Source organism: Chrysoperla carnea, chromosome 4 (assembly GCF_905475395.1).
Source record: "Chrysoperla carnea chromosome 4, inChrCarn1.1, whole genome shotgun sequence".
NCBI lineage: Eukaryota > Metazoa > Arthropoda > Insecta > Neuroptera > Chrysopidae > Chrysoperla > Chrysoperla carnea.
The window spans coordinates 74,309,669-74,337,477 of NC_058340.1; the positions used below are offsets into that span (position 1 = coordinate 74,309,669).

Genomic DNA, 27,809 nt, shown 5'->3' on the forward strand with positions numbered 1-27,809 from the left:
GATTAAAAAAAAATAAACTTCGTTTTCATTATGTCGATAAAGTAGATATCATAAAATATTGAAAAAGACTCTCTGGTAAAGAAGACAATTTTTTTTTAAACGACATATATATTTTTACATAATTATATTTATGAAAGAGACCACCCACTTAATATTTATATATCGTAATATTTAACGAGAAATAAATAAGAAATGCATGAAAGTCTTGGTATAATAATGTAATACATACATTATTAGTCTTATTATTTAAGACTTATGTATGGTTTGAAACTTGACTATAATTATTCTTTGAAAATCTTTCTTCGTACAATGCGAACTTCATATTTATCATTTTCGTATTACAAAAGCTAAAATGAATAAATTTATGTTACAAATATCCCCAAAGAAATAGGTAAATGGGGGGCCCATTACGTGAAAATAATAAAAGACTTCAGAAGTTTTCATAAAAATAAAATTTTTTTTACAATTTGGAAGCGTCCCTCTGGCGTGAATCTATTTAATATGAAATGACAAACCAAACTACACACAAATCAACTTTCTGTTGGCAAATTGGTTATCAAAGAAGTGTTGCCAACTCAAAAATGTCAAGGTATACTTATATTAGTCCAAAGATTGCAACGCTTGGAAATATTGATGATAGGAAAAAAATTTTAGAATAGGTGTTCATAAAATCGCCTAATTAATCCATTCTCGGTTGTCCGTCCGTCTGTCTGTCGACTCGATAACTTAAAAACAAAAAGAGATATCAAGCTGAAATATTTACCGCGTACTCAGTGAGTAAACAGTCAGTCTGGGTTCGTAAATAAGCAACATAGATCAGTTGGGTCTTGGGTCCGTAGAGTCTATTTTGTAAACCGTTAGAGATAGAACAATATTTTGGAAGTAAAAAATGTTCTATATAAAAAATTTTGCCATTTTTTCCGAAACTATAGAAGATAGGAAGTTGAAAATTTGCAGGTAGCTTCAACTAGTGGATTTGTGAGATACTCTCGTAGAACGAAAAAAATTTCGAAAAAAGGTACTAGAAAATAATTTTCGAAAACCAAATCACATTCAACATTTTCTATACAGGGTATTTCAACAATTAACTCACATCAATGTTCTACTGCAATTTCATAGATATTTCTATAATTACATACGACTGTATATTACCAATATACAATATTTGCATATACAGTAATTTACTGCAGATATTTTCTTGCATGACTGCCTATAAAACCTATACTTCAGATATAATATAAATCGCTAATATAAGATGACAACGTAAAAAACTGTCCTCACAATAATCGCTACGTTTTTTCTATAAATTCTTGTAAAACGTTTCAGTTATAAATTATAAAGACACAATATTATTGAAGTATTTCAATCAATCCTCTATAATCTAATAAATACGTTTACGCCTTATTTAATAATTCTAATGTTTATTTATGTTCAAACATAAACCTTGATGTCATTCTTGTCTGTGCTATTGACAGCTATATTAAAATAACTGTTTTGTAAATTTATTGAGATGTAATTATTATTAATATTGTTATGCTTTAAATTCAATTAATTTATTGGAATTTCTTAATTGCTTACAATTTGCAAAATTATTTTATTTAATTTTTCATATCCAAATTTAATAATAAAATTGTCGCGGTCTTGGAGGAAAATTAACGGAGGCCATAACGTGAAATTAAGAAAACATTTAATAAATTTTCATATAATTCATTTGTTTTTCATTAAAATTTTGGCACAAGCATCAATAAATATCTGGTAGTTCTATTTGCGAACTTAGATGGAGGGAGGAACGTACTTGTGGTACTACTTTGGTACTAGGCGTTTCAAAGATATTATATCACTTCCAAGGGCCTGTGTTCGCAAAGACGTTGTGGCTATTATAGGACACTACCGTCACGACTACTGCAGGAGCTGCCACAGTGGTGAAGTGGCAGAGACGAAGGAAGAGACGATGTTTCATCTTCTCTGTCACTGTCCAGCTCTTGTCATGAGAAGATGGACTTACTTGAGCCAGCCTCTCTTTGAAGACCTCTCCGACCTGGAGTCCATCGACGTCAAAGACTTCCTGTTGTTCTTAAACAGCTTCAAATGGTTCATGGAGTAGCGTCCGGGAATGCGTCAACCCATGTCGGTGTCACAACGGACCATATGGTCTAAGAGTGTCCCACCCCAGGACAGCCACTCTAACCTAACCTAACCATTAAAACTTTTCTTATAAAAGAAGAAGATTTTGAAACTATTTTTTGCAATCAAAAATTCATGTATCTACAATCACCATCAATCGATGCTTATGTGAAAATTTTATTTCCACAGCAAAAGAACCACACCCACGCCTACATTTAAAATAATTCAAACGCAAAGAAAAGAAAAAAACAAGTATTTAAAATATTTAATCCAAAAGTGTTTTATATGAAAATCTTGACATAAAATCAGGTAATAAATTAATAACATTTTATTATTTAAATGGCTATTATAAAAGATTTTGACGTGCGCTATACAGCTACAGCACATACTGACTGGCATTCCACTCAAGTCAGTCTATGAATCTACAAACTAGCCACACGATTATGTACAAAAAAAAAAACCACGATAAAAATCTTTATTTTTAAACTTAGAAATATTATTTATATGTTTTAGAAGAAGAGCTTTAAGGTAAAATAAAATCTGTTATAATAAATGGTCATATGATTGCGTTGTTCGATATCGCCGAACAACCAAACCCAACTCTTAATCTTGAACAACAGCAACAACAAAAAAAGACTGTTAATATTATTGGCATAAATTTCAATCGATTTTGATCTAACTAGTCGAGTAGAAAACAGGTCAGGTGTTTTTACACTGACGTTTTTATGATAAAATGTAAATAGTATTCAATAATTTATGTTTTATAATCAAAGATTCATGAAAAAAAAACGGAGAGCAGAACTTGAAGGCCGTTTTAAGAAGGTAGATATTTAAAAACAAATGGGGATAATTTATTGACAGGAAATTGATAATCTTTTTGCCAAAAGGATTGTTATTCATACGCTAATTATAAAATAAATGATTTATAATTTAATCCGAACAAATGCTATCAGATTCACTTTTTAAATACGATATATGATAATTAATAACAGTTCAATATTCTGTGTGGGAATTTTTTAATTTTCAAGAACCAATAGCGCACTGATAGCTTAAAGTACCAAAAAACTTATCAAATGTATTTATCATCGTTAATAAATCTTTGATCTTAGTAAAATTATGGTCTAGTATAATTTTTCTTCCGGTATAGTTTAGGACTCTTAACAGTATAGAACAAGGATCATTCATTAGGTATGTCACGTATGTCGCCTAAAAATATTGATGCTACAAGCATAATTTTGGTATAGTAGTTCATTAAATCACCTAATTAGTTCATTTCCGATTGTCTGCCCGTCTGTCCGTCTGTCCAACAATACGATAACTCAAAACGAAAAAAAATATCAAGCTAAAATTCTTGAACTATTGCTTGCTGTTATTAAACAATTCCAAATCGTTCGTGGAATAACAGGCAGGAATGGGTCAACCGAACCCATTTCTTGGTAGCACAATGTATCCTATGTTCTAAGCGTGTCTCATTCCAGGACAACCACATAGCCGTAGTCAAAAGTATGATATAACTTAACTATTGTACTTTAACTAGATTAGAACGGCTAATGTTGCTAGTAACAGTGTGTATAATGAAACCATAAAGGGTGTAATAACAAAAATCGCTTTTGAGATGAAATTAAACTCATTAACTTCGTAATTTCTGTTTACATGATACAAACCATTAAAATTGTACTTAATTCAAATGAAGTTAGTAGCATCAAATAATAAGTAGGTACTACCAACTTAAAAATAAATAAAGAATTTAAAAAAAAAAACTTAATATTTGTATTTCTAAGACACATTTTTAATGATCTACCGTTCGTCTGTCTACAAAGCTATTAAATAAACTTATTTCAGATTTTATTATTGTAATTATTTATTATAATGATGATTTTTGAATTATTTTTAATTTTTCACTTCCTTGTACAAAGGAAAGAAAGTTTTATAATCGAAAAGAATATATCGTATTAAATTTTCAACAGACATATTTAATTTAAGGATCTATAATTTTAAGGACGTTGAAAAAATGGAGTTTTGACTTTTTTCTGTCTGATATTTATAAGAATGTTAGTAGGTAGCATCATTTGGTATAATTGGCTCCAGAATATTGAAATTTAGGATTTAAAACTATTTGGTTGCCGAAAATTTTCGATATACCACCAAATTCAAAAACCAGAAAGTTGGGTGTTGAATATCTGGCACCTGTGTATAAATCCAGTTGTTCGGAAATCAACTTTTTCGCAGCTCTTATACCATTTTGACTATCCCTATATTTATTTTGACTAGTTTCTAAACGTACAATGAAGTTATGTGGTGTCCACATCATATTTTTTCATAATTATATTAAAATTTATCTCATCAGTGATGATTATGGCTACTTTAGCTTCAATTATTACACGAACGAAGGGTTTTACTTATGCTCATTATTATTATAGTTTTGTAAAATAAAATTACGAATGACTGAATCTTTGATTGCATGTTCATTGAGTTTTTAAATTTAAATTATTTTTGTGTGAAACTAAAAATAAATAAATTCACTTTTAGTTTCGTTTTTACAATCGTTAAATTTTTTTTATTTGTTTTACTACAGATGGTAATCATTGGAGAATAAATTGAGTTATTACTTTTAATTTCTTTGAAAATTTATATTATCGTGTAAATAGTAGTAAATATTATTCAGTTTTTGAACTTTAATTATATAGTGAAGTCATACATAATAAATGACTTGCATTCGATGTAAGTTTAAATTGAAAGTCATAACTTTTCAAAATAACATAACATATATTACATTAAAAATATTTTTAAATAACGAAGGCTTCATTGAAAAGAAAATTTTTAAGTCACAAATCTTTGAATATAATTACCGAAGCTAGATGTTTAATTTTCGCAGCAATTGCGGTTGTATTTCACCAATAATTAGGCGAAAGCTGTATTCCTAGTGTTCAACCGTCTTTGGTTTCAGTGACTTTACATATTCTTACAGTAAATAATATAAAAGGGCTAAATCGCACTATATTTTAGTCCAATTAACAGGTCAGTTACGTGAAAATAATAAAAAATTTCGTTAAAATAAAAATTTCTCCAATTTTCAATCGTTACTCTGGCGTGAGTCTATTCATTATGAAATGAGAAATAAAATAACACAAATCAACAACAGTCTGCTGTCAAATTGGTTATCCAACGAAATATTATTGCATACTCAAAGATGTTAGCCTCTAAAAAATTTTATTTTTGTAGTTAAAAGTTTTCGAAGATAAAAAATATTCTTTTGATGACGATATTTACTTTGACCAACAAAGTTTTGGGATAGACTAAACGTAAGCAATAAATTCTGTTAAATAGAGATATTTGCATAACAGACGTCAATTTCAAAAAAACGTGCACTAAAATTAATGCCCATGTGTAATCTCGGCGTAAATGTTTCAATTAAACTTAGTGTATAATCATTTTTATAAAAATTAAATTATTTCAAGTAGATATGTTTATAATAAAGCGTATAAAAAACACTTGAATTAGTGATTAATTAACAGATTGAATAAATAATTAATGGTCAAGTGTGCATATATACATATACTTATGATACACATAACTATTAAATTACATATTATGATTATTATAGGTAAATGTTATTTGAAATTCTCAATAATACTTGACTAATATTTATATATATATCTAAGTACAAGATGTATCAGATGTAACGTTCAAGGACTTGAAATCAATACTCAAACGAAATTATCTTTCAAATAACGAGCTATAATAAGGGAAAGTGCTAAGCAGTTTGTAATACAAATAATTAACTGGAAAGAAGAAAAAATGGCTTGCGAATTAAGATTCTAACAGGATATTTAAGCAATTAACTTCGATTGGTATAATTTTCACTTTTTTCTTAGTTATAAGCAATCTTCGTAATTTTTTTTTGAAAAAATTGGATTTTTGGTCTGTAGCCTACTATATTTTTTGCGTGGGCTCGTTAAAGCTGTCACGAGATTAGTTATTCGTAATTATTTACACACCAATTTCCTGAACATCCTGTATATTTATAATATAGAATGAAGTATTTATCAACCACTTAGCTATATATATATATATATATATATATATATATATATATATATATATATATATATATATATATATATATATATATATATATATATATATATATATATATATATTTGTAATCAATTGATAATTAAAATTGAACTGATTAATAGATATTATAAATATCAATAATTATATTGTCAACATATAAATATAATAATACATACTTATGTTGATTAAATCCATTCAGATACGAGATATCACGATATTATTTATTTATCTTTTAATACAAATCTCTTAAATGAAATCATTTTAAAAAAAATATGTATTAATTAGCTATAGAGTTATTTATAATTAGCAATTCAAACAGTTATGAATTTTAATGAGCAATTTTAATTGCTTTATCAAGTGATTGCTGAGTAATCAACGGAGTTATATCTATTAAAAAACAAATAGGAAAATTATACATCGAACATTCAGTTATTAAAAGCATGATGAATCTTGTCAAAATAGACGTGGCAAATTTAAAAATTAGGTACATGTTTTCAACTGGGGGAGGGGGGGCTTTCACATGAAATTTAAGAATTATTTGTCCATACCTACAGGACGAGGAGTTTAATGTCTGCGTAAGATATTGGGTATACGCCTCTACACTCAGTTTTTTTACTTGAAGCATTTTTCTCGATAAAACTATAATTTTTTAAACTTAACTCAAAAACGACGCCGTCTTATTGTATATAAATTCTGGCGTTCGTCTTCCTCAAATAACAAACTTTGCTAAAGTTAGAAACCCAGTATATATTAAGATTTCCAGGTGATCGACAAAGTTGTTTAAAAAATTTCGGCTCCAGTCTCAAAAACTTTTAATACTTAGGCCTCAAATAATTCCTCCCCAACTTAACTCACATTTTATGGAATAAAAATCGTGCTGTGGTTGGTCTTTTTCAAACTTATATAATTATTTGGATTAGTTGCTATCTGAAAAAATGCTTTAGCAATTAACTAGTCGATTCTTTGCGGAATTCTGCAGCCGGCACGATCAGCTTTAAAATTAAGTGTAAATTAAGGAATTCGAATGAGACGTCGTGGATTGACAGAAAAGCAGACCACAAAAAGATTATATAAGATACAAAATCATAAGTTAATTTTATAACCTTTTAAAGAAGTTACATCACAAATGAACAATGTTAAAACACGACGAACTTCAGTTTATGAGCGACTTATTCTTTGTTTCAATATGTGATTATCTTGACCCAGAAAGTTTACAAAGAGAATGCATGCATATTTTTTAGATTTCACATAAAAGATTTGTGCATTGTCAATCTGCTATTAAAATATATAAGATTGTCATTTCTATACTTAAAAATTTAAATAATATAATAATAATAATAATAGATAATATGATATAAAATTATAATTATTAATAAATTATAAATATAGGTTAATTGATATAATAATTATAATTACATATAATATTGAATTTCCCACAAATGTCATATTTAATAAGTTGTTATATCCTATGTCTCTTAACACTATTAGCATTACTGAGAGATGAAGTTCACTCTCTTGGATGTTGTTATCTTCTTAAACGGCGTTATGATCTTATGATGATGACAACAAAAAACTATATGAAATACCTTTGAGTATAAATAAATCAATCTAGATTCTTAAAAAAAATTATTGTACAAAATTGAAGCTGTACAAAATTGATCTAGTTAGTTTATTTTCATTCATTAATTTGTCTGTCTGTCGGCGTACCTATGAAGAATATTTGCCTAAGAAATAGAAAGAAGTAGTTTTCTCCTTATTCCGTCTCCAGGCAAAGCTGTAATATTTAATAAGCTAGAAAAGCTTATTTTTAAACCCGACCAAAAAAAGGGGCATCGGAGCGCATGAACGGATGAGCTAATTATGACTTTTTTGTCTCGTTTGAAAGGTAATTTAATGAAGAATGTTCTTAGCTATGTTTCAAGTGTGAGTTTGGAGAACCCGAAAAAAACTTTAAATTGCCTATGATCTTCAAAATCTACTTAGTTTGACAAAGGCTTTAGGGTAAAAGATAATGCAATGGAGAGAGAGTGTTCCTAAATATGTTTAAAGTGCGAGTTTAAGGTTCCGTACCAAAAAAACTGTCGGTGGTTTTTTAAATTTTGTAAATTCCAAGTGTTACAAATTTGCAGATTATTTCTTAAAAATGTGTACGAATTTCGATAAAGATATATGTATGCCCAGTTTATTAGATAGGTTTTTTTCGATAGGACAAGCCTCAGGCATGGGTAAAAAAAATGACACAATATAATTGAAGTTAACTTAGGCAACTCGCGCGAGTAATGATCTTAATCGTTGATTTTCAATCTATATTATTTCGTAAAATATCTAAGATATAGTTTTTAATAATAACACAATAGCAGAAGAACAAACATTAGATGGTAAACAAAGTTAGTTTTATAATAAAAGTTGCTTACTTCTTCAACTCTATAGCTGCTATAGTAGACCTAAACTACTAATGCTAATAATATTCGTTGCTAAAAGATACTCACGGAGAGCTGTAGTGACTAGGTATACTACTAAAGAAATATAAAGAACATTATTACATTTTGTATATAAAATGATTTAAGGATGTTAAAAAGATAATCTTATATAATTATTATTACTGTTATCAAGAACTTAGTAACTCTAACTTAAGTGTAATATTATTGTCAGTTCCATACAATATTATTTTAAGTATATGTTTATGATTAGTATTATTATACTTATTTTAAGTATACTTATCAAAACAATAAATAAATAAATAAATATATCAATACAAGTATGTCTTTGTTTTGAGATCATTATCTGTTATACCTACATGAAAAAATTTTTCATTGAACGATTATTGACACTTACATGCTATTAAATTTTAGACCTCGCACAAATTAGATGTAATCTGCATTTCGATCAAACTTTTTCAAATTTTAGCAAATGATAGTTTAAGTCATTCTGGAAAAAAATTCCCATTGTCACAAGTCATGAAAATGACAGGATTTCAAGTCATAGCTAAATTAAATTTGGAAAATGTACTTATTTGTATAATATATGCCTATGTGTGTATAGGCAAACACATATACAGATATGTATAACTACATGCATACGTGTGTTTTTTTAATGTAAGGGTGTTGTTTTTTAATTACAGTTCCTTTGAAGTATATGTTACGAAATTCAAAGAAGAAGCAGTGTTAAATGTTGAGTGGATCAATAAACTGAACAGTTAAAATCAACATTTTCAGCTATACGTACATTATTTTTGACAATTAAATTAAAATAATTTTTTTTATATAAATGAGTACATTTTCCAATTTTAATTTAGCGATAACTTTAGCGAAATCCTATCATTTTCCTGACTTGTGACCATGGGAACTTCTATTCAGAATGACTTAAACTATCATTCCCCAAGGTTTGAAAAAGTTTGACCGAAATGCAGATTACATAATATAATTTGTGAGAGATCTTTTTAATTTTCAAGGAAATTCAACTTACTGTTTTTAAATTCTTGCAAATATATTTACCTGAAACAAAAAAACCAAATTTTATAAAAAAATTTATTTTTGAGTTAAAAATCAAGTTACAACTATAATAAAAAAATAATTTGTACGTATTTTTATTGCGTAACTGAGTCGGTTAATAATAAATACTTGTAGTATGCAATATATAATTTTCGTTATTGCATAAACAGGAAAGTATAAACTTCTTACAGTGATTTGATTCATTTTAATCGTATCAATCATAATAAGGAGGAAGGTATTATCTACTATATTTTAAAATATGCGTTCATTGCCACCTTTTATAGACAGACCTATAACAATAAAAGGATCTTGAAAAGGTATATTATTTAATAATAATAAAAAAAACCGTTCAATTTGTTGGGCGTAATTTATGCATTCTAATAACATTAGGTATTGTTTTGATTGAATTTTTTCTTTTTAATTTTTTCAAAAAGATTTATACAGAAGGTTTATTTTAAAATCGCCTCCAAAAATATTATTTTCAACTGATAAATCTGAATATCCTAAAAGTACTCAAAATTTCAATTAGCAGTTAGGAATCATTTACTAGTTTTGATTCAAAGTTGATTTTAGAACGATTCTGAAGATTACAGTCAAACATCAAGCTTAAATTTTCTCCAAGAAATGGGTACAATACTTTGAAAATTCTAATGGAAAAAACTCCATTCTATTTTCTTTTGAGTTCAATTATGATAATATTTTCATCACGGGGTCACGTTTCAATTTAAAAAGATTTAGGTATGAAAACCACCGCTGAAATAGCGTAAAAAAATTACGTCGTAAGAAGCGGTATTCCATGAAATTTAAATGCGCTCCCACTATTTAAATGATAGTTATAATAAACGCAGTAGAGTCGTGATAATCAGAAGATTCGATTATCGAGATTATAATGCATTTTTTCCATAGAATCATAGAAATCTAGTAATTGGAACATCCCTGATTATCGAGACTCTACTACACTCATCGAGTATTTTCATGGAAATTTTTTAATGGAAATTTAAACATTTCTCAGTTTTAAGAATATTCTGACACTGCAAATACGTATTTCGATCACAATGTGGTCATAAGCGATATGATTAAACCAGTCCTTAGTTATCTCTAGATAGATATTTCTCGCTAATTAGGTTTCATCCAATTTTTTTTCACTTGAAGGATATTTTGGTCGTGTAAAACTCGTTTCTAGAAAGCCCGCAGAAACGTTACGCCGATACCCTAATGATACACTCTTATTAAGCAATGATAATATTTCTTGCATAAAATAAATTAATAACAGCAATAAGTATTCAATTTTTTTCTCATTTTCAAAATATTGCGTGGTATTTATTATAACTTTTTTATTTTTTATAAATTGCAAGTAAATGGTTTTAAAAAAAAAAGATATTGAAACAATAATTTAAATAGAATAGAAATAGAATTGGTATGCCGACAATAGAAGAACACAAGAAGATATATAAGTGTATATTTATATAATTCCATTGTATAATGATATAATATGGTAGTTTGTTACTTAAGTCAGTCCAGTCCAGTATAAGTTACTTAACTAAAAGAGAACTTGTCTTAACTAAGTATAAGTGTAGATTGCTCTCATTTTAATAATAAATAATCATATATCGCCAGCAATGTTATTGTTATCTACACCTTACCTTACATATACATTTCTCATATATGATATTTTAATTTCATTTTATTATTGTTACTTATACAAAAAATAGATATCAATCTATAAGCCGATCTACAAAATGCATCAGAAGTAGCTATACATTATTTTTATCAATTGTTAGTTGTTTCTTGTACTGTGGATATTGGGAACTTTAAACAACAATAATTCGTTTTCATAACTTGATCACCTTTAGAGAGATATTGTCAATAATTCTGAATGGATAACTAACAACAAAATATAAAATCCAACTCATTTAGCAATAAGACGAGCATTTTTCAAGGGATATTATAAATCACTTTGAAGTAAAAATTATCTTTCAAGTTTTTAGGCTATATCTTAAAAATAATTCACTCAAGCGTTAAATGAGCCTGATTTTTGTGTTTTTTGGATCAAAATTACTTGATATAACACATTCATGAACAAACAAATTTTTGTGAATTGGCAAATTGTTTTAGAAAGAGAAAAAAGCAAAAAACAAAAATTTGGAAACACTTTTTTGTCTTCGTTTTGGATAAAATCATTTTCTAGAGTAATTTTGACCCAAGCGAAACAAAATTTGGCGATTGAATAACAATTTCTGAGATATTACCAAAAATCGTGTACGAAGGGCCGCAGCAATTCGCAGCAATTTTGATCAATATCTCAAAACTTTGTCCAAAAAGTAAATTTTTACAAGTTTGAATTAAATTAAAATTACTTAACCCGTCAGCAATCAACCATTCGGTAATTCCTATCCACGAGATGAGAGATTTGCTTACGCGTGCTGCAAATGCGTTAAACATTTCGTTCGTTAAATATTTTTTAACTTTGTAAATCATAACCTCTACATAATTTTATATCAATTTATGTTTTAATGTACTACCTTATAAAAAATAGGACTACGTAAATATCATTCAATAATCGCGAGTGCTGATTGGTAAGTATCCTGTAACATCCTGTACAATAATAATAATTGAATGAGAATAAATCTTTATCATTTCGTAGGCGCTAGAATTCTAATTTTATTGTTTTACACAAGAATAAGAGTAAGAGTGTATGTAATCTATTGTATTGTGTATATTATTATTTTAATAGTTCAAGTGTTAAAATAAGTATATTTCCGTAGGAAAAGAATAATATTATGATTTAAGTCAGTAACATACATTAATATCACTTAAGGTAGTTTACTTCTTTACTCACTTTTCTTTTCTTAAGAATTCAAAATTTTATACCATGTATACATGAAATATATCAAAGTATACTAAGTTTAGTCCCAAGTTTGTAACGCTTAAAAGTATTATTGCTATGAAAAAACTTAAAAAGTTACTTTTTGTAGCAAAAATGCCAACTAAAAATGTTAAAAATCTTCTCAATATTATCGATTCCTATCCCTAACGAGTTAAATATCGACAACTTTATTTTAACGAAAATTTATAACAACTAACAGAGACAATCAGTGTTGATACAACTTTTTTAAGTCTCATGTCGGTGCAAATATCTTAAGTCTAAATGGTTGAAGAACTTCCCAAGTATAGCCTACAAATTTGTAGAAATTTTTCAAAATATTTATCGAAAAGAAAAGTGTATTTTAATCAATTCTCTTTGATTGCAACGATTTCCAACTTTGATAAAACAAGAATGAAACCTCTTTAAATCAATTTAAAACAAAATAATATTATTTTTAATGAAACTGAACAGCAATATGGCTCATACTTTAGAATAACACATGAGATATAATTTATAAAGATATATTAATTTTAAAAAAAATTAAAAATTATTTTAATTTGACATTACCATAAATTACAGATTTCTGTAAAAATAGTCAATATAAAATATTTCACGGCCATCTTTTCTGATATACTCAATGAATAATTACGACTATTATACATTTAAAAAAATAGAAAATCATACATATATTTTACTTGTGTAAAACAATCCTTACCATTATTTCGAGTGTTATAGAAAGGGGATAAGCGAGAGCAATCTTTATCAATAATTACTTTTAAACCCAGCGAAGCGGATGGGTATTACTCTAGTACTATATAGCCTAAATCAGAATTACAATATAGATATCTTACATTTACAGATATGTATTCATTATTTATTAAAATTATTAAGTATATAACTTACTTAAGTATATTTTTAAAGTAGTACCTATAAGTAATAAAAATTATAATTACATTAAAATCTCTTTGTAACAAATAATAAATATATCTGTTTTGGATCTGATTCTATCATCTGCTTTTATTTTTCACTTTCAATACTTATGTTAAAGATATCTTACTTAGTTAAGTACTTAAGTATATATGTGAATTATAAGGTCAATGCCATCATTCAAACTTAACATTATAAAGTAGGAAATGAAATTATTTTATTTATTTGTGTTTAAACAAAACTTTAAGATACATAAAATTAACCTTAGTTTTATTTAAATGAATCAATTTTAAGAACATGTGTTTTTAGATGTTTTAGAATCTTAATTGTATAAACCTCATAAGATGACAGAAAAAGTTAGGTATCAAACGTAAATTTTTGGAATTTTAGTTGCCGGCGCACGTGTAAAATTTTCTTATTGCTGGAATTATGTTTCTTATCGCACGTTATCGTTCTGATTTGTTTGCTGTTTGGGAGGTAAAATTAAAAAAAGTGTAACCAAAAAAATTATGTATTTTTTACTAAAGAGTTGTGAAAGTGAGATATCCGAAGTTAAAGGTAATAAGGATAATTTAAAGTAAGTACGAGGAAATTTTATATTATGCCATAATAAAGGTACGAAAGGAACATAGTTCCTACCGGATGTCACACGACACCTTTCGTTCTTTTTTATATTAGTTTTTCCCTTTGTTTAATATAAAAATTGAGTCCCTTTATCGATAGGAGAAGCAGTTTCTGAAATATGATGTAAAATTGTAGAAAATAGATAATTTCTCTGATTTATTTCTTGTGTTGAAATTTCGGATTTTTCAATGCAAAATTTAGTGTTACTAGTATCTAAATAATTTATGTATAGCTCCTTTAACGATAAGATGAGCATTTTTCGTGATATCTCTATAATTGCTTCGAAATAAAACCTTTTTGTATTGACTAAACTAGCCTTAAACCGTACACCAGTCCGAAAAATTTCTTCAATTGTACAAATGTATACACGATTGATTGAAATCAAATCTTTCCCAAATCATTTTTCAAATATCGCCTATAATAACTTCTCTTTACAAAAAAAGTACCAATAAAACAATTATTGCGGATCATTTTTAATGAAATAATCGAATATTTCAAAGTAAAGTTATGCTAAGGAAATCAGCACAACACATTATTATTTTATTAAGTAATCAAGACAATTTTTAATAATGAATTATATTGAAAAGATTATGAAAACATGTTTTTAATCATCAATAATAATTCTACATTCCAAAGTTATTTGAATTCCAATAGGACCTTCTTGCTATCGATGGTGCATGTTTGCCGATTGACCATACTCACCTTATATAGACATCAATATATGATTGAGTTATTAGATCGATTAAATGTACATAACTTCATTTAATAGTTTTTAATAATTCAACTTTAGAGTTTACAACTTTATTTTGTAAAATATTTATAATCTCATGATAAGTAAATTTATTGATAACAACAGATGTTTGATATAAAAACATATAAATTTATTTATTAAAATCTCTTAAAATACATACCGTAGTTCTGTCTGATGCTATTAGACAGTGAGCTCATAATGAAGTTAAATATCTATCATTCTTGTATAGTCTTGAGATAAGTTAGAACATCATAAAGAACACAGTAAAAAATTTACTGGGTAGAAAACGAATTTTTATGTTCTCAAGTCAAAATTTTTTGAGTCAACGATCTCAATACTTAATTCAAGAGAATAAGCATTTCATTGCTTAACAATTAAAGTATATCTAGTAAACAATTACTTATTAAAAGAAAATATTTACTTGCTGCCAGTGAAAAATGAGGTTTTAACTCTGACTGGAATGTTTATAAAACTGAGCTTTTCGATTTTCGAATACTTCGATTTTTATTTTTCGTGCATACAAATGGTGGCAACTTTACCATTATCGAAAGATTTTCAAAATGATTTTATTTACTACAGTTGCACCAGATTTTCAACCAATCATTGGGAAAACCACTAATGACGTGAAGCAGTCATAAGTAGACTTAAATTTTAGCAAAGACACAGATTTACATACATAAATTTAAACAGCGTTGTAGTAAATTACTGTGATTTCCAATAGCTATCTATTTATTCGACGCCTGTTGAAACTTAGTTAAGCCCTTTATCATAATTTTACTTTAAGATAAAAGTTGTCGCATGGAAAATAAATTTTCCTAATACTTGCAAAATTCCTTTTATTTATATTTTACAAGTGACAATTTAAACCTCACATTATTTTTTTAATCAAAATTATCCATCCTCCAAAAAGAATCATAAAAATTTCGCTTCTAAATGAGCTCACGATCCTAGCATAACATACCAGATTTATAATTAATAATTTTTGAACTAAAAACCCATCTGGATAAAAAGAGCGTTTAATAAATATAAAAATACAGTTGTGTTATGTCTGTCTGAGCTGTTAGCTCTCTGAGTGTATGCCATGTATTTTGTAGAAAATTTACAATCACAAATTAGATAGTACTTTGAATGAATTATTTATACACGATTTTTTTTTAACTACACATTGTGGATTATCTTTCCACTTTATTATAAAACAAAGCGCTCATTGCTTGCTGTTTGCTGTCTACTTAGTATGGGTTAGAACGGCGCCTACATTGAGAAAACAAACTTTAACATCCCGTCTCACGAGGAGAAACCAAGTCTTAGTGTGTAAAGATCAATAATTTTGATGAATTCGTGATGAACAATTCAGGTGAAGAATTGTTACTGCTCGGACAAAAAACTGAAGATGATTTTCTAAGATCTTTAGAAGTTCGCAAAACACGAACGTTTAAAACTCCTAATTAATTAAAGAGGAAAATACTTTATAAGTGACGTCATTGTTGAGTTTCGCCGTAGAGATTCAAACAAATTTCGGGCTATGAGAATGGTTACTTTTAGAAAAAATATTTTGAACAATCAGACATTTTTGAAAATTTTACTCAAAATAGTGTTAATCAATGAGTAAAAACAAACTTTTTTTATGAATTCAACAACTTTTACAAAAAAAATTGATGATTACATTAAATATGAGTTTTTCAAAGGTATTTGCAGCGTTCATATGTTGCCTGGATTAAGTGGCTGTTATGTTTTTAAGTATCATGTAAAAGCCACAGCCAGTAAAGGCAGCGTTGAGCGCGTAGTGATTTTAAAATTTTATATAAATATAAATATTATGTAGCTCCATCCATGATTTATTAAACACAATTTTAAATAATATTACAACAATTTATTTTGACTTAGTATGGTAATAAAATATTATTTAGTAGTTGCAGTTGTGTTTGAATCTTTGTGTCGTTTTTTTTTATTTTTATTTTTGTGTGTACAATCTCTATTATTAAATTAAGGATATAGCTATACTTAAAGTAAACACGAATTCATAAAAAACTGACCCAATTAAATAAGAATTTTAAGAGTTTCTTTTACTCATTAAGTCCTATTCTGACAAACATGACAATTAGTCTTTAAATTGTCACTTTAACATTTCCCTAGGCTAAATAAGTTGAAAACTCAGAGAGTGAAAAGAAAGGTTTTGTCAAATTTTCAAAAGAGATGATATAGGTTCAGTTATTTTTATCTTGACTGTTAGAATACAGACAGTAATTTTAATAGCATTCTAATCTTAAGCCGATTTAAATTACTAAAAATTCTTCTCAACTAACTAATTTTATTAAAACATGTGGATTAAAATCATTATAAGTTTAAAAAAAAATTAGAGATTACTGTTTCAATAATTTAAGGGCTGTACATTTTGATAGAAATATGGATTCAGCACAATTATCAAAAATTTATCATGCTTTAAAAGATGTTGTAAAGAAACAAACCATAATTAATTGATATAAATCAAACATAATTAAAATTTATTATGTACATGTTTTGTTTTCACTTGTTTGGATCATAAGAAAGGTCAAAAGGTTAAAATATTTCTTATATAAGAATGTATTCACTTTTAACTTCATAAAACTATTTAATGGCATTAAAATTAAGTGTTATAAAATTTTATGGACTGAGAAAATTATTGATTAATCAATTTTATAGATGTAATAATTATTATTATGATAAACGAGACAGATATCGTGGTTAATTATGTGGGTGTATTATTTACGATAGTAATAAGGTATTGAAAAAGTTTAAAAATGAAAGTTTTTTTTATTTAAATTGGTGCTAGAGCACGGGGTGGGTTGGCTTCCTTGGCTACCTCAACAGATTCCCACCCAGTGAGTCGCATCACATTCAGGCCATCCAGAAACTTACTCTTCTTCTGATAGTGTATAATTTGACATACCTTACTCGCTTAGATTCGGATTTCTTTTTAATTTTATTCCACAAAATTGCAAAATAAAGAAGGAATTCCAGATTTATTGGCTTCAATTTTAAGTGAAAAACAAAGAAATTAAGAACTCAAATTTTAAACAACAAATTTTTCAAAGTGAAACATAGTCAAGTAAGCATTCCGTTTAAATTTTTGCTAGTAATAACCAATGATTACAATTTTTGAATTTGGAATTTTTAGCTCTGTGCTAAAATTTTAGCTTTGTGCTAGACAATCTCGAGAAACTTTCCATCTAAAAGTTTATTTTAAAATGGTTTTTTTTTTTTGAAATATTCAGGCTTTAATAACAATAAATTGTTAGGTCTCTAATTATGATTTATTTGAATAAATGAATATTTTAATTTGAATTCAATGATTTATGATTATAAAAATTAATAAACCCACAAAAAAACATACGTCTAATTTGCCCTAAAACTATTGAACATGTAAAAGATACAATAATTTAACTTCAAATCAATTTATTACATTATTAAACAAATAAAACTATATTTAAATGCCTTGAATAAATTTGATCTTTGACATTGTAGTAAAACCACAAATTAAAAAGCTTGAAAAAACAAATGTATAATAATTCATCCAGCTGTCATATAGTTTTATAATTGATAGCTAAATTTGTAGTACAAGAAATATCTATTAATGTTATATAAATGTTAAACATGGATAATTAACTAAATTTTTAATAAATTAATTAATTTAAATATATAAAAAATTAATACATTTAACTTATTTGAAAAATTTTAATGAAATTATCATGTACTATTTAGTTCTCTCTCTAAAATACGTAATTTTTTTAATGTAAGTACATAAAATTTTTGTGTCTGATTACGGTAATTTATCATTTATATTTTTCAAATTTCTGTTCACATTTTCATGTTTATCGAGAATATACTTCGGTTAATCAATCCCCCCCTACTCACCCTCTCTCTCTCTCCAGACTCCAACAGTTCATGTTTTTATTGGCTCGTTGTGGGTGAGATTTCATTAAAGATTCAAAATGAGAACTTTCATGAATAATTTCAATTTTATCTCGATGTGTTTCGAATTCCTCGCTTCTAATGCAAAATCTCCCGTTGTCATTCATGTTGTCCACTTAGAATAATTCAAACTATAAAATTTGTAATCTCCCATCAATTTTTTTTATTTCTACAAGTTTCTCACTTTGATTTCTACAACTTTCGTTCGCCAGCCCTCGATGACGAAATTATCTTATGATGATCAAATATACCCCAGAATTTTAGTAGAGTGTCAAATTTCTAATTAGCCAATAAATAGCTTGATAACAAATTATTTCAATCTCCAGAAATGAAATTGTAAATTGAGCAATGAATAAAATTTCCATTTTTCATTTTTTCAAGAAAAGCGTCTTACATTACAACACATCTTCGATAATATCTTTTCCATATATGTAAATTTTCTCAACAACTATGCATACATGCAATATATTGAAACACAATTTTCCTATGTTACAGATAACTACTATACCGATACGACCCCAATCGACATCGTCATAACAAACAAATTGAAACTCCATCAACCTCTAACAAAGTGTATTGACATCGTCATCAGACTATATCATCAACAACGTCTGGAGCACAGTAACGAACAACACACGAAATGTTGTCGCTAAGGATATTAACATCGTTAGTGCTTCTATTAGCAATCGGAGTCATGTTTGTAGTTGGCCAAGATGATGCTCCACCACCAGCAGTAGCAGCAGCTGCAGAAGGTGATGATGAAAGTATACCAGCCTCAGTTGATGACGATTCAAGTAATAATGCTGCTGCACCAAATGAAAATGATTTTGACGATATACCACCGTCAGTGACGGCATCCGTTGAAGATGATACAGAGATTGTTTCCGCACCAGAAGCTGCACCAATACCTCCATCAGGTTAGTTTATCAATTTTTATTATCAATATATATAAACACATTTATGTTTGATGTTAGAAGGTCTGTTTGTTCTTAGAAGATTTTTCGCCAGCTGTGTATCAAAACTGACATGTCAAATATTCCTTCTTTTGTATAAGTCAAATTTTTGGTTGATAAACCCATTTTTGATCAACCCCATTATGAAAGGGGAACAAACACATTTTGAGGAAGCCTTGGCAGGTTTATCAGCAAGAACCTGTAATTCCTTAGAGACTTAAACTTTTGTCAGGTTACAGCGAAAACCTGAAACTATCCTCAGCAGTTTCTTTTAGTTTCCAAAGTTCTTCAAAGGAACGAAGAAATCACCCAGTAATTAACGAACAATTAACTATAGCTCAGCCAGAAACTATACATCTTCCCCTTTTAAGAAATTTATTTAGACAATCTTCTAGTTAAACCAGAAGTATCTAAGTCTCACCTAAAGTCTAAGCCTAACTCCTGCATTTGTTTTGAAAAAGATGTGATACTTTCAGGACAAACAATTTTACAATTGAAGCTACAAAGGAGAATAACGTAAAAATTTTATTTCAGGACCAATGGAGGACTGTGATCCAGAAATGATTGGTTTTGAAATCATTACCGGCTATGTATTCTCAGCACCAGGCAATCTTTTAGACTCAATACCGGGTACCTTAATGTTAACCGATTGCTTAGAAACATGCCAGGGTAATGATTCATGCCATGCTGTCAACTATGAAACCGGTCTTTGTGTACTCTTCAGTGCGAATGCAGATGATTTACCAGGTAAGATTGCATAACAAATTTAAATAAATAGAATAATATATTCTTGATATTGATTTATGGGGATCATCGTGATACGAAATATGCATACGAATGTTTTTGTAGAAAAAGGAACTATATCATGACATGGATTTTCTTAAGGGAGCGGTATAATATGAATGGCTATCTACCTACATGAAATACGTATAAGAGTGAAAATCATAGCATCCTGTTGCTCCTATGGGAGCATTAATAATTCATCACACATTCGATTCATTGACATGTTACATGCATTCACTAGCTATATCTGGTGGGATCACATTCACAGGGGTTCATACACATATACAAAAACATTTCGATATAGTAATACCTTGACACTTTATAAGGATTTTTTTCCCGTATATTATATTGTTCAAATTTGTGATTTACTGAAGAAATTTTGTTATATTTTTTACTATTGGGTGTCACAATCAACAGGCATTTTAAAATAAATCCTAAATCCCACATAGGAATACACATTTTCACAATATTGCGTCTGTCGGTCGCCATATTGAATTTTCATTACTGCAAGGCTGAGATCTGAGACAAATCGATTGAGGTTTGAATCATCAAAATCGGACCAACGCGTTTGGTCTCTAGTGTGCCATATAGGAACACACATATATAGACTGATAAACACATTACCACTCCTTTGCGTTGCTCAGTCGGGTAAAAATCAACAGTTTTCAATAAAATTTTGATAGATTTTTATTTATGTAGAAGAAATACCTGCCAAAATTGTATTGGCTTCATATTTTTTGCGATAAACCAACATTTTTATTTTATGTTTGTTTAAAGTGGAAGGCCCCCTTAAGAAATAAATATGCCATTGAGTTCTTAATGTTTGTTCGTCGCTTTCAAGACATGATAAAATGCATAATTCAGAAATGTGATGTTCGTTTTCTGGCAGACATGACCTATTCATTATTATTTGCAATGAATACAAAAAAAAATATTCCCACACACAAATCATATGTGTGCAAATGCAATGGCACTCTTTTTTAAGTCTAGGGCCAGTTGATGTATCTCATATCGATTATTTCAAAAGGGGGCTGCTTTCCCCGACGAAATTGATCGGAAATCTCGTTCTTTCGAGTACTACTTCTTATTTGAATACCGTCCTCATTGAATATTCTTCAATTTTCTAGTTCCCATTCTTGACGACATGCTCTTAAAATTCAAGGCGTTGTGAAATGAGTGTCAAATTTAACATATGGCACTAGACCTAAATATTGCACTGTTACAATGTATGTTGAGTAACTAACTCACACGTTTATAATTTTATAAGGAAAGGAATCGATGAGCCACCAAGAAATAAATACTAAAAAGTTCATTGCGCGAATTTTTTTGAATGAATCAAGTACGCATACTGCATTCATGATTAATTATTTTTCAAGTGATAAGTTTATTATTTGTATTTTGACAGTTTTATGACAATTTTATTTTATTTCGCAATAAATTTGATTCGTGGGTGTCATTGGCATGTCTTGACTATAAATTCTAGAGAAATCAACATTTCTTGAAATTTAATGTAGTGTTTGAGCATTCCTTCTTTTGTTTCATCTTCAAATGTAAATTTTCATTTTCAAGCAACCAAATTCCTCGAAGTTTTGAGGTAAATAATTTATATTTGATTTTTCTATGAATTCGAAAGAGATCAACATTTGTTTCACCAAAAATTCACGCAAAATCCCCCTGTAAAGTCAAATTGATCAAGTTTTTAAAGCTAAACATAGGATAAAAATGGATTTTCCCGTGCCTTAGGACAAAGTTATGGGTTTTAGTCAGCCCAAAAAAAGTTAAGACATGGTTATCGAAACATATCCTCGTGGGCTACCTTTTTCTTAATCTACCGTTTGTTAGCGATACCAACTTTAACTGTGAAAAACAAGAGAATGGGTCAAACATAGTCTGGAGCCAATAATAATTTATCCAAATTAATTGTCATGCATGAAACAAAAAGTTTTACGGTTTTAGAATAAATTTTTTAAATTCAATAGAAAAAAGCGCCATTCAATATTCATAGACGGTATGTATAGTTTTATTTGTGTGAAAAATATAAACTACGGTTAGGATTATTTGGAGCTCAAAATATTAATAGCTAATTATTTTTAAAAAGAATTTAAATGATTGTTATCTAAATAGAATATTAATAAATCTTTTTTTTTTATCAAACTACAAATTTATTTATACAATAATAATAGATGCAATGATTTTTTTTATACTTCCATTAAAAATTTGATTTATTGACTCTTAAATAAAATTTGAAAACTAATTCTTCTTGAGAGAGAGATAAACAGCCTTAACGATTTTGGTAAGATAATGCAGAAAATACAAGTACGTTGATTAATTGTATATCTATAATATCGTGAGATTTTTCTAGGATTGTTGCAAACTTTCACTAGTCATGATAAACATATTTTACTAAAATTAAAGCATTAAGCCCAATTTTTGGGTTTTCTCTTTTTAACAATCCCCCCTGCATTTACTCGTACTTGCTTTGCAGTAAGTTTCCTAGTTAACATGCTTGGTCTAGTCTAAAATTGTGACAGCATAGCATGAAGAGTCTTTCGTCAGTCTCTTAAATTGAATTTATTTTTGCGAAATCATCCATGTATCAAGAAAAACGCTAAGATCATCAAGCTCAAAGTTTGACAAATTCGTACTTTTCAATCAATATATTACTCTGAAGAACTGAATATGGTGTCCGTGAGATAAGAGCTACTACTTACTTCACTGTGCGTGGAGAGTGGCATTTTCAACCACTCAAATTAGCCAAATTACTGTCAAAAACTCTAAACTAATAATAAATGAATATAGTAACTTTTTTAATGTTATTAACGCACATCTGTGTTTGTCCAAGTCCTGCTACGCACTCGTTGTGCATATTTTGCATGCGTTAGTAAATTAACCTCTTATCCTATCCCATTTCTATCTAAAATAGGTACTATTTGTTATAAAATTTTGTTAATGGAAGTCAGATAAAAAAAATAATAGATAGCTAATTAATATTTGAAGCACGTTTGAAAATATGCATACCAGTAGCTGCAGAGTTGTTAGTTGTATCTACGATCGATACAATATGCATCGCATCGAATTCTATCAATAATAATAATAATTATTTAAACAAAATGTTATAAATTATTCAATTCAAACTCACACAATTTTAATACATTTATATGTACATTATTATTCAATTTAACATGGTCTGGTTATTCTATTCACAATGTGTTCTAAAAGCACGAAATTCTTGTGGTTCGCAGTTTCCTACTCTCAAGTTGGATGATTTATTAATATTACACATAGAAAGATGTAAAAATATTGACAGATCTTGACCAGAGCAGATGTTCAACAAACGTAGGCTAAGAAGTGTATCTAAGGCTAAAAAGGTATTCTCATCAATATAGAACAATTTTCGGAAAATAATAACAAAACTTTTTTTCTATCGGACACAATCAAATATGAACGTCAATTGTTAGAAAAAAAACATCATATTTTATTGAATAGGAAATCGTGTTTAAATTTTGGCGCGGATGTTACTAATTTATACAACATTTGTTATATTAAATATTCAAAAAAACAATGAATTCATTGATAAAAAATATAAAAAAAAGTCAAACTAATTATAATCTTACCCCGTCAGCACTCCCGTCAACCGTTCGGTAATCTTCAGTCGCATGATGAGACATTTGCTCACGAGAGATTTACTGCACATGAATCAAATATTTCGCCCGTTAAATATTTTTTAACTTCCTTAATCATAACCTCTACATAATTTTATATAAATTTATTTTTGAATGCACTAGCGAATTAAAAACAGTTTGATTACGTGATTATTGAATAATGTTTGACAGTAAAAATATTAGAGCAGAGAAATAATCTAAATAATTCAATTCAATTTAACTAATTTCACTATATTTCTAACAAAAGTTTCTTTAATTATTACTGAGTACAACTAATTTTAAACTAACGAAAGTCCCAAATATTTCCGAATTTAAATCATTTATGTTTATTTAAGTGAGCACAATGCTATTAACGCGAACGCGAGTGCTGAGGGATACCCAGAATCAAACCCAAGCCTCTTGGGTGAAAGCCAGGTATTCACCACGTTACAATATCATCAACATGCGTGCAAAAGAGAAAGCTCAAAAAATCAAATCTATAAAATTGATTAAAAAAATTTTATATTCAATTTAATCGAATAAGCATCTTTTAAAAATGATTTATTTTCCAAAAAATGATCCTTTTGTTAAAACAAAAACACAAATCATCATTAAACTGTTTATCTTAAAATGATATGGGTGGTCTACGTTTATATATATATATCTATTTATATCTATAAATAAAACATGAGTAGTTTATTTTATCTAGTCGAATATAAATGTCAGATATATAAATATTTATGATATTGAGTTTTTTTGATTTTTGTGTTGTTTTTCTAAGACATTACATTCGTTCAATTCATAGCTCCGATCTAATATAGAAAAATGTTTTCTATATGTATTGACCAGACCAGACAAGACTACAACATAACGGCTCTAAATTGAATGTGAACTCTTAATGTTGTAACAACACTAATAAAACTATCTATGGTGGTATGTTAAGATAACATATATAATGGATAAAATGGGACTTATTTATATAAATAGGGGAACAAATCAAATCCACATTTTAAAGTTTTTAAGGACATTGGAGGGTTGGATAATCATTTCAAAATAATATATATATAAAGTAAAAGACAGTTTTTAAGTAGAGATAAATTTGATGATACTAAATATTTGACATTTGACAAAGTTATACTACAGATACGGGCTATTACATTGTATATCTTTGTTTTGTATTTCATTTTATATACAAGGTGATCTTTTTTTCATTAAAAAAATTACAAGTAAAAGTTAGTTATCAGAAGTTAAAGATATTAGAGATAATTTATAGTAAGCAAAAAGAAATTTTATGTTATGCTAGACAACAGAAATATCCTGATCAAATCAAATGTAGGCAATGTACGTACATATTGGGTTGACTATTAAATCAGAAGTATATCTTTGTAAAACTTATATTACAAATAATTTATACAGTAAAAAGTAAAAGTTACTATAAAATTAAATTTTTTAGAGAATAAAACAAGTATTTGTCTTCTAAAATTAATATCTTAAATTTTTTGGAAGAAAAATTTATCGTAATAAAACAAGTAAGCGCTAAATTCATAATATACGAAAATACGAAAGGAGCATAGTTCCTACCAGGTGTCCCACGACACATCTCGATCTTTTTTGAAATAATTTACACTTTCCGTGTAGACCTTTTAACTCTGATATTAAAAATTTGAATGTTTCTTTATTTTATTAAAGTGACGATTAAGCTGAGAGTTTTTTATGATGAAATCTACAACGACACGTAAAAGCAATCTCTGCAATCTGAAATCAAACTTAAAATTCGTCTGTATATCTTATATCCACATATAATCCATAAGATCTTTTCAAGACCGTTGTCAAATCAGTGATATAGAGTAAGAAGTCGTAGACTATTTGGTTAAATTAAACAAGAGTTAAGTCGTGTCATAAGTCTGTTATTGTTGTTGTTGTTGGGTGTACCCAAGTATCATTGTACGTACATACACTACAGTTCTCATCTGAAAACAAATATAAACACACACATTTTGACAAATTATACAGAAATAAACGTGTCATGCATTTGTCATTTGTCCGTGACAAGTAAATAAATGAAAGTGACTACTAAATACCAAAAGTTACCAACAAACCGTACGAGCAACAATATGAGTATAATCAACTTACTACCAATTGTATCATGTATTTATTCATTTATATAAACAAGTATACCGGGCGAAAATTTGTTTTTTACTCATCGGGAATCTTCATTCTCGAGTCATATTTGAAGCCTAGCCTTATCTGGGCGGTTAAAAATAGCAAAGATAATCGAAGAACCTGTAATGTTTAGCAGAACAAAATCTACATCACCTATTAAAAATGTAAGGTTTCAATATCAAAAAGAATGAAAAACCGATGAATCGATTTTGATATTTTTTGTTTCGTTTGAAAGGAAAAATGGAGAGTGTTCTTAGATATCCGAAAATATTGTCGAGGTTTTCTTAAATTGTGTAAATTTGATTTAATATTAAAAAAAAAAATTTAGATTTACTTATGACTTGGAGGGTCACCATCCAATCAACCTTAATGCCAATATTTAATACAATTTCTCTATTTTCTCAGAAATAGTATAATTATCTGAAACAGATGACAGAATATTATAAATAGAATTCCAATTAATATATGTGAGGAAAATTAATCGATCACTCACTAAACAAATCGTGAGAAATATTTGAATTAATATTCAAAAGCTGTTACCATAATCGAAATTAAATATAAAACTACAACAAGTCTTCACTATAGAATATGATTTAATTTTCTAAGTGTGATTTCCTTGTGTGAGAATCTAATAGAAATTAATTTAACATCTTCACAAGAGTCTCTTAGTCTTTAATTTACATAACATGACTGACTGAAGTAACTGCTAGAAGATTAGAAAATATACTGATTAGATTTATACGATTTGGATTTAATTATTGTTGTTGATTAACGTTATGGGTGGCTTATTAAATATTCCAAGTGTGTTCTGTCATTATTATCTTATGAGATATTAATTAATTCCTGTGCTAATTGTAATTCATCTTGGATAGCAGGAAAAGAATGAATATTATCCTTCTTTTGAATCTAATTGATGTAAGATGTGATTAAAACAACAAATTGTATGACTTGAGTGTTTTAGAAGACTTTTCTATAGATTCTCAGACTCCGTGACTTCATAAATCCTTTTGGATCGCTATGATTGTATATACAGTACAGTCTCGATAATCGGAAGACTCGATAATAAGAACTTTTCACATCGCTCTCTTCCAATCACTCCAAAATGATATTGTTTGTTCGTATATATATATATATCGATTCATTGCCATGATTCTAAAAACACAAAATGCGGTGTATACAGTCTCGCTTATAGACAATCATTTCATTGCTTTATTTTATTTATAATAAATTTTTGAAACACCCCTATTTTTGATGAAGTCCCAATTACTGAGACTTTACTGTATTCATATCTTTGAGTGGTCGATACATTGCCATCATGTAATTAATTTATTTTTATCATGGAAGTCTTTTATCGCGAAATTTTAAAGAATAATTTCTGTAAAAATTCTCTAATACTTTCTAGTGCCTCCGAATCAATTCCTTTGTTGTAAATTTCTAAGAAATAAATCAATTTTAAAACTT

At 28.0% G+C, this 27,809-nt stretch overlaps 2 protein-coding genes across 4 annotated transcripts in view; one reads left to right on the plus strand and one right to left on the minus strand.

Moving 5' to 3' along the window:
* Window positions 1-27,809, minus strand: part of LOC123298612 (autophagy-related protein 16-1) — a 788,644-nt gene that overhangs the window by 608,439 nt on the left and 152,396 nt on the right. The window lies entirely within an intron of this gene.
* Window positions 19,308-27,809, plus strand: part of LOC123298611 — a 140,597-nt gene continuing 132,095 nt past the window's right edge. Inside the window, exons 1-2 of the mRNA XM_044880696.1 lie at window positions 19,308-19,725; window positions 20,296-20,508. Of these exons, the coding sequence (XP_044736631.1) occupies window positions 19,449-19,725; window positions 20,296-20,508 (490 nt within the window). The 5' untranslated portion in view covers window positions 19,308-19,448. The remainder of the gene's footprint in view (window positions 19,726-20,295; window positions 20,509-27,809) is intronic.